The sequence below is a fragment of the Zingiber officinale genome, chromosome 4B, assembly GCF_018446385.1.
Source record: "Zingiber officinale cultivar Zhangliang chromosome 4B, Zo_v1.1, whole genome shotgun sequence".
Classification (NCBI taxonomy): Eukaryota; Viridiplantae; Streptophyta; class Magnoliopsida; order Zingiberales; family Zingiberaceae; genus Zingiber; species Zingiber officinale.
Genome location: NC_055993.1, coordinates 3,532,132 through 3,540,595, shown reverse-complemented (window position 1 = coordinate 3,540,595; position 8,464 = coordinate 3,532,132). Strand labels below are relative to the sequence as shown.

The 8,464-nt window shown below is 43.1% G+C and overlaps 1 protein-coding gene across 1 annotated transcript; it reads right to left on the bottom strand.

Annotated features, from left to right (window-relative positions):
* Positions 1–2,732: 2,732 nt before the first annotated feature.
* Positions 2,733–4,838, bottom strand: LOC121974449 (flavonoid 3',5'-hydroxylase 1-like). The gene is made up of 3 exons (XM_042525514.1): positions 4,077–4,838; positions 3,807–3,998; positions 2,733–3,570 (listed from the first exon to the last, which is right to left on the bottom strand). The coding sequence occupies exons 1-3, from the start codon at positions 4,788–4,790 to the stop codon at positions 2,932–2,934; spliced, it is 1,545 nt and encodes a 514-aa protein (XP_042381448.1). The 5' UTR covers positions 4,791–4,838; the 3' UTR covers positions 2,733–2,931.
* Positions 4,839–8,464: the final 3,626 nt, after the last annotated feature.

The following is an 8,464-nucleotide window of genomic DNA, read 5'->3' as shown; positions in this document are numbered from 1 at the left end:
GGGCTGTCAGAGAGAGATTGGCCGACCGGGCTAGCTGACAGACCGGGCGAAGATCCCGAGCGAGCAGAGAAGTCTAACGATCGGATGAAGAGACCGACCGGGCGAGCTGACCGAGACCTGCGAGTCATAGTTTACTTGAAACAGATTCGCCCACCTCCGGCCGACCAAGCTTCGAGGCTTACAAGGGTCGTTTATTTCCCAGCATATAACGACTGACCGTGAATCCGACCAAGCACTGGTGGTCACGGCGAACTGAGTGACACCCGATTGCTATCACGGGTACTCCATCGAACAGGAGTTGCACGATAGAGGAGGAGAGAAAAAATAGAGTCTGTCCATAATCGGAGCCTCCTTATATAGGAGCTCAGATCAATGGCCAGAGTTAATGATCTTAATGATCATTAATATAAACCAACAAAATTATCTTGAAACTTTCAATGTGAAACTAAAGTCTCATTCATAATGAACCTCTTTTTTATTTCATTTCTTCTCCATTCACTTATTCAACAGTATCACGTACCAGATTCACCACCCTCATTCTCATCTGTCTCCAATGAAGCACGAACAATTAAAACCTTCTTCTTTGGTGTTCTTCTCCACCAAAGAAGAAGGTGAGGACTGAGGAGACTCTTACTCCATTGAAGGATATTGGCTGCGGGATTATCACCTGTTACTACAATTAAAACAGATCTTTTGTATAAATTCTTTTTCAATAAAACAGATCTTTCACCAAAGTATAGATATATACAAGTTATACAAGAATCAGAAGAACATCTTTTTTTTAAAAAAGAAAACATGGGTGATACGGTGCATGTTTTGTGGGGTCAATCGGATGATGTTGTCATGAGTCAAGGTCACAAGTGGGTCAGAAGTCAAGCTGACATGGAGGTCAGGAGGGTCAAAAGTCAAGCCTCCGTGGCCGGTCAGCAGTCAAGCTGATGTGGAGGTCAGGAGGGTCAGAAGTCAGGCCGCCGTGGTCGGTCAGCAGTCAGGCTGACATGGATAGCAGGGAGGTCAAAAGTCCAGCTTACGTGGTCAAAGTCAAAGTCTCAGCGGACAGGGTGGTCAAAGGAGGGGATTATAAGACCAGCCCTGACAGTGCGTAATAAACGGGCCTGTGGGCCAGGTATAGCTAACCCTGACAGTGAGTAATAAACGGGCCCGCAGGCCAGGTATAGCTAAGGACGGAGATTAGAGGTCTGCTTACAGACCCAACGTGCAAGTCGGGACATCCGAGCCAAGGATCAGAGGTCTGGTACAGACCTGTCGTACAGGTCGGGACATCCAAGCCAAGGATCACAGGTCTGCTTACAGACCTGGCGTGCAGGTCGGGACGTCTAAACCAAGGATCAAAGGTCTGGCACAGACCCAGCATGCAGGTCGAGACATCCAAGCCAAGGATCATAGGTCTGTTTACAGACCTGTCGTGCAGGTCGGGACATCCAAGCCAAGGATCACAGGTCTGTTTACAGACCTGTCGTGCAGGTCGGGACATCCAAGCCAAGGATCACAGGCTGCTTACAGACCTGGCGTGCAGGTCGGGACGTCTAAGCCAAGGATCAAAGGTTTGACACAGACCCAGCGTGCAGGTCGAGACATTCAAGCCAAGGATCAGAGGTCTGGCATAGACTCAACGTGCAGGTCGGGACATCCAAGCCAAGGATCATAGGTTTGCTTACAGACCTGACGTGCAGGTCGAGACATCCAAGCCAAGGATCAGAAGTCTGGATACAGACCCAGGGTGCAGATCGAGATGTGTAGACCAGAGATAGTAGATGACAAAGACAGATCTGAACACAAGTTTAACACAGATCGGGGCATAGAAGTCAAGGGTAATAGTATATAAAAGCAGGGCGATCCCAGATCTCGGAACGCAGGCTCGTTGGTCAGACATTACAAGACAAATCAGTCAAGGAATCGTAACTGCTTGTCAGAGAGAATAATCAATGTGTCAAGGAATATGCCAACAGTCGGGGCTCAATACACCTTTGGTTTTACCACCAGTCTATCAAGAAAAGTCACGTGTCAATCACCGTCAAACAAAGCCTGACAGCCGACATTCCCTGACACCCGTCAGGCCCAGAAACTTCCGTTGCAGTATAAAAAGGGATGCCTTGTCCCTTATGCAGGTACGCTCACTCGTCATTTCTCACTAGTCTCTACTTTTCGTCTTTTCTCTGCGATTTCTGGGGAAAAAGTACCTGACTTGAGCATCGGAGGGCCTGACCGGGGGACTTTTTCCCTGGTTTCTGGTCTCTAATGACCGGTGGATTCGTCTGAGTGTACGCAGGGCAACAACGTCATCGTCCTGATCATCTCTAGCTGTCAACAGCCCGTGTGAACCTTTCTAAGGGGTACTAGGCAGATTCAACACTTCAACGATTCTCCGTCAACTTTCCGCATAACAAGACCCGCCTTCATCCGACTCAGCTTCCGGACGAGATCAATAAAAAAAGTTACAAAAATCTATCAGAATAGACATATCCATCTTTCACTTTCACAACTAAAGCTTACAAAACATTTTCATCCGAATAACCCGAATCCATTTATATTATTAGAGCAAAACATCAAGCCGTCTGGCTCCAACAAAACATAAATTATAGGAGACATTCATCCTAATCTAGCAGCCCTTTGCATATAACCCGAATCCATTTATATTGTTGAACCACATATAACACGGATCATATCTGATGGATATGCGGACTTTAAATTTATATAACAAATCTACTGTCTATCCAACAACAGAATTCCCCTCTTTAAAGATAATTTTTAACAGACCGACCACAATTTTCTAATATTATATTTTAATACAAAAGGATCAATAAAAATATCTATCGAATCCCAAACTTGTCGATATATTATAATATTTTTTTTTATTATTTGTCGCTATTATGCCGAGGAATTAACGGTCACCGGAATTCTGTTCCGTGTTCAAACATACGCCGCCGGCGACAAGCGCGGGCGGGCATAGGGCTTGAGGGGCACGGCCTTGGGGAGCGCCAGCCCCGGCTTTGCCTCCATGTCGATCTCCTCCTCCCCCTCCGGCAGCTCCCAGTCGAAGGCGTGCGCCAGCGTGCCCACCAGGTACTGCACGAACAGCATCCCCACCAGCTTGCCTGCGCACGACCGCCTGCCCGCCCCGAAGGGGATGAACCCGAAGTTGCCGTCGCTGCCCAGAGGGTCGTACCGCGCGCCTTTCCCGCCGGGGAGAAACCGGTCGGGGTCGAAGGTCAGCGGGTTCTCCCACACGGCGGGGTCGCGGCCGATGGCCCACACGTTGACCAGCAGCCGCGTGTGCTTGGGGATGAAAAACCCGCCCACTTCGCAATCCTCGTGGCTGAAGTGGGGCAGCATCAGCGGCGTCGACGGGTGCAGGCGCAGCGCCTCCTTGCACACCGCCTGAAGGTACGGCAGATTGGGGATGTCGGACTCCTCGAGCAGGCGGTCGCGCCCCACCACCGCCTCCGTCTCGGCCTGCAGGCGGCGGAGGATCGCCGGGTTCCTCAGCAACTCCGCGAGGGTCCATTCCACAACGACCGATGACGTGTCAGTGCCCGCAGTGAACAGGTCCTGCACCATTTTGTTTATAGATTCATTCGATTACGGCGTTTACTTTTAAATTAATTGGGAGATCCAAGTGAGATTCCCATCGAACAACAAAGTCAATAGATGAAAATGGCCGTCGTCATGTCAATTTTCATCTGCATTATCTATCTATATTTTTTTAATCTTTAATTTTGTGCTGAGTAAATGACGATGACGAGAGATCTTAAACAGGCTCATAAATCGCCAAGAAGAAAACTTACGAAAATGAGGGCTCTGACGTTGACGTCGGAAATGGTGGCGCCGTCGTCCTCCGACACCTTGTTAGCCATCACTTTGTCGATGAAGTCCGGGGCGCCACGGCGACTCTCCCTTGTTCTTTGGTGCTCCTCGAACAACCCCGTCACCAGGGCATCAAATCTCTTGTGCACGCTGAGCATCTTCGCTTGAATACCCTACGGATGATCGTGGAGTGGATTTTTGATTTGATTTAGTGCGATCCCACGGATTGTTATGGATCGGTAGATCGGTACCTGAAGGTCCATCCAAGCAATCGAGGGGAAAAAGTCGCCGACGTTGAACTGCGCGCCGCCGGTGAGCATGTCGGAGAGCACGTCCTTGAACTTGTTGGACTCGTCGCCGTGGTCGTCGAAGACCCTTCCGCCGACGGAGATGGTCCCCACCACGTTGGCGAGGGTGCAGATGAGCAGGTCGAAGATGGGGACGGGCTGGCCGGCGTCGTGGAGGCGGCGGAGGGAGTCGACGAGGCGGCGGAACTCGGCGCGGCGCGTGGGGGCCCAGTCGGCGAGGGCCTTGCCTCCGAGCAGGTGGAGGCTGCACAGCTTGCGCATGTGCTTCCACGTCGGGGTGGCGTCGGACATGACCAGGTTCTGGCGCTGGTAGCTGACGTCGCGGGCGCTGATGGGGTCGGGGCGGTGGGCGAACTGCGCGTCGGCGGTCTTGAGGAAGGCGCGGGCGGAGGAGGCGTCGGAGGCGACGACGCAGAGGTGGAAGCCGAGGCGGAGCGACATGATGGGGCCGTAGCGGGCGGCGAGCCGGGCGAGGTTCGAGTGCGCGCTTGCGCCGACGAGGGGGAGGGCGCCGAGCACGGGCACGCCGCGAGGCCCCGGCGGCAGAGGGAGGCGCGACCGAGTCTTGCGGAGGAGCCACCGGCTGAGTAGGAAGTGGAGGGCGAGCAAGAGGGCGCCGCCGCCCAAAAGGTAAGAGTCGATGCGGCCGGCAGCCATTGCTAAATCGGTGCCGTTGTGTGGCCAACAGCTAAAGCCACATAAATAGACGCCCATAAAGATAATTAATAAAAACAAATCCGATTAATGCAAATGTTGACTAATTGAATTGCGAGTGGACGTTAAGAGCATTCACATCCGGATGTTAATTATAATATAATATAGAATATGTAATCGAGAAGAGAAATATATATATATATCTTATTATTTTATTAAAAATTTTCCCTTTTTAAAATAAATTTATATTAATATCTTTTTTTTTATTCATATTAAAAATAATTCTAAAATTTATTAATAATTTCATAAACGAAACAATCAATGATCTAGAGTTCAAGACTCAGCTGCAGCATATTCTCTAGTCTCACATCTTAGAATTGACAATATTAAAATCAAAGAAGCTTCTATAAATATTTTACGCTAATCATGTTAAAAAATATATTTTTCGATTCGAATTTTTAAAAATTCAAATAATTTAGATTTTTAAAAGTCCTAATGACTCTACTAATAACTCTATTTTAATATTAAAATATTTTAATTAATATAATTTTATTATAAAGATTAATATGATTTTAATGCATTATATTATCTAAAAAGGAATTTTGAGTTGGGTTAGTTTAATTTCTAAATCACGATTTCGTCATTAAACTTTTTCTAGAGAAAAAAACAAAAAGGTGGGTAAATGTCAACGTTAGCAAAGAATCGGCAGTAGTCTTATCCTCAAATTAGTCATCTTTAATTTATTATTATAATTACTACTTATTGTCATTTTCACAAAACTGCTCATTTTCTTCCCTCGGGACTTGGAATTCGAACGAAGAGAAGATTCGCGGGTTTGTTAGATATTTCGAAAATTCAAAGTGCCGTGCCGTTGAATATTCGCACGAAAAGGAAATAGACGAAAGAATGTTCAGCCTTTAACCCGTTATATAAGTTTTCCAAATATTCAAATCCCCTAATATAATTTTAAAATTATTAAATTATATACCGACTTCTAATTTTATTCCCATCCTCAAATCAAATTGATTAAAAAAAAATCTGATTTTTTTTCCATCAAATTAATTTATTTCTCTGTATTTAAAAAAATTTATCAATCAATTTCGAATAAAATCGATTGATAAATTTAAAGAGTTCGGAATAACATAAAACCATATCATATAAGTTTTTCTAATTTTCTTGATTGTAAAAATACTATCAAAAATTAATTTAATCCAATATATCTTGAGAACGGAATTTTTTTAAACATAATATGTTCAAAAAATTAATTTATATTTAAAAAATCATTGCTCTCAATATATTTAATCAAATTGATGTTTGATAGTATTTTTACAATCAGAAGAACTAGACGTAGAAACTGGTTTTATGTCATTTCGATATCTCTAAATTCATTAGCCAATTTCGACTGAAATTTGCTGATCGACCTAGAGACCTCGAAATGACACGAAACTAGTTCATATATGTTCATCTAGTTCTCCTGATTGTAAAAATACTATCAAAAATCAATTTGACCGAATATATTGAGAGCAATGATTGATGTGCATAGATTATATATGTTATTTTATATCATTTAACGTATATCTTTCCGTGGGTTCGAGTTGGTCACCCCAGAGATAGTCAATGAGACTAACTGGAATTATCATTTTTTTTTTCTATAAGAGGGGCACTTCATCTCCTCCAAAGGGGGGAAGTTTGGTGGACAGGAGGAGACCATCTAGGTTAAATCCTTACATTCAGAGACGTCATCTGGGCGATCCGAGGCCATTCTACTACTCTATCCTTGTCGGCACGCCAAGATTTGCATCCAAAGGTTTCACTCGACATCAAAGGATAAGAGTCCCTCCTCATTCTCTTGGATTTCTGTTATTATGAGTCTTCGGATTGTATTTCTAGTTATTATCGAGTAGATTTAAACTGTTCTAGGACGTAGGAAGTAATTATAATGTGTGGATGTTGTAAACTCTATTGAATTGTCAATTCCCTTGTTTGATGAAGCTTGTGTGCATATGTTCTATTTGATGAAATGCTTGTTAGAAGACTTTCTTTATAGACATGAATTTATCTAACTAGATTGCATTTCTATATGCGTTGATCTCATTTCTGTAATAAATACATTGATGTGTGTCTAAATCTGAACATGAATCTGAATTTTCATTGAGTAGATGCATGAATTGTTGCGTCTTTTGAGTGTACATTCCGATATAGCTCGGTATGACCTTAGGATACTTGTTTAACGTTGAGTATCTAAGACAACTATCATTCTATATGGAATATAACCTCCTAAGGGAGAACAATTCTATGTATGGATAAATCTATCACTAGACCTCATAGACTTTCCATAATCATATGCTAAGCAAGTGACCTACGTAATCTAGAGACGTAAACCCGGGGGAGACCTTGTGATAGGAGGTACTCTACTATAAACTCAGACTCTCTAAGTTACTTTTTCACTTGATGACATACTTGATTATTGGTAGGAGAAGTACTCGGATACACCGCCGCGGGGTGGTATTCTATAGTAATTTAGATTGTCCTGCAATCATATAAGTAGAGAACTAGGGAAGGGCAAATTCATAGCACAACATTCACCATTACAATGAAACTAATGGCCTAGAAGATTCACTGAACTAAGGACCTCAATTTACTTTCTTTTATTTTCACATGTTAGTTGAAAATCTCAAAAACAAACACTTATCGATTTTGTCTATCTAAATTGGAAATGTAAAACCAACTAGTATTTAATCTTCAGTTCTTATGGGATCGACTTATAAATTTTATTACTTGACGACGACCGTGCACTTATGGTTTTTGTACATCAGGTTTTGGTTCCATTACCGGGGACTAAGTATTTTAAATCTAGTTGTTTGCATTAGAGTTTGTTTAGACAATTACTTCAATTCTTTAATGCTTTAGTTCTTTAATTCTTTAATTCTTATCCTTTATTCTTTATCTTTTTATTACTGCATTTTAATTCTGCAATTTAAATTTTACAATTTGCTTTCTTAAAAACTCAAAAACAACAAATTCTAGTTTGCTTCTTGTTTGTGTATACGACGAAACACTGTAGAACTTTTACTCGATGATCTTGAGATCGACCAGAAATTCCATCGAAGACTGAATCTGTGAAAGAACCAACAAGAGCAAGAATAGAGAATCATGACAAACAAACCTCTGAAGGATTATGTTGCGTCTTACAAAAAAGGGCCAAGATTAAGCATCTCTAGACCAACAATTGAGGCCAATCACTTTAAATTAAAGCCAACTTTTATTTCCATGGTTCAATAGCACTAGTATGGAGGTGGTCTGATAGAGGATCCAAATCATCATCTTGACAACTTCAATGAATTATGTAGCACGATGCATATCAATAGAGTTCCTCCAAAGGTCATTAGATTAATATTATTTGAGTTTTCTTCGAGAGACCGAGCAAAAACTTGGTTAAATTCCTTGCCTCCAAATAGTATCACATCCTGGTATCAATGTGAGCAGGTTTTCCTGGATAAGTTATTTTCGCCAAGTAAGACAACACACCTCCGCAATATTATTGCAAGCTTTAAGCAAACAGACTCTGAATCTCTTTATAAAACTTGGGATAGATTTAAGGGAATACTGAGAGACCGACTGCCCACATCATGGATTGGAAAAGTGGCTTGTGATTCACACTTTTTACAACGGAATTA

Excerpts from the sequence above, each read along its gene's own strand:
- LOC121974449 (XM_042525514.1), bottom strand. The coding sequence starts at position 4,790 with ATGGCTGCCGGCCGCATCGACTCTTACCTTTTGGGCGGCGGCGCCCTC. Across the intron at positions 3,999-4,076 it reads TTGCTTGGATGGACCTTCAG|GGTATTCAAGCGAAGATGCT; the intron begins GTACCGATCTAC and ends GATCATCCGTAG. Across the intron at positions 3,571-3,806 it reads ACGTCAGAGCCCTCATTTTC|GACCTGTTCACTGCGGGCAC; the intron begins GTAAGTTTTCTT and ends AAAATGGTGCAG.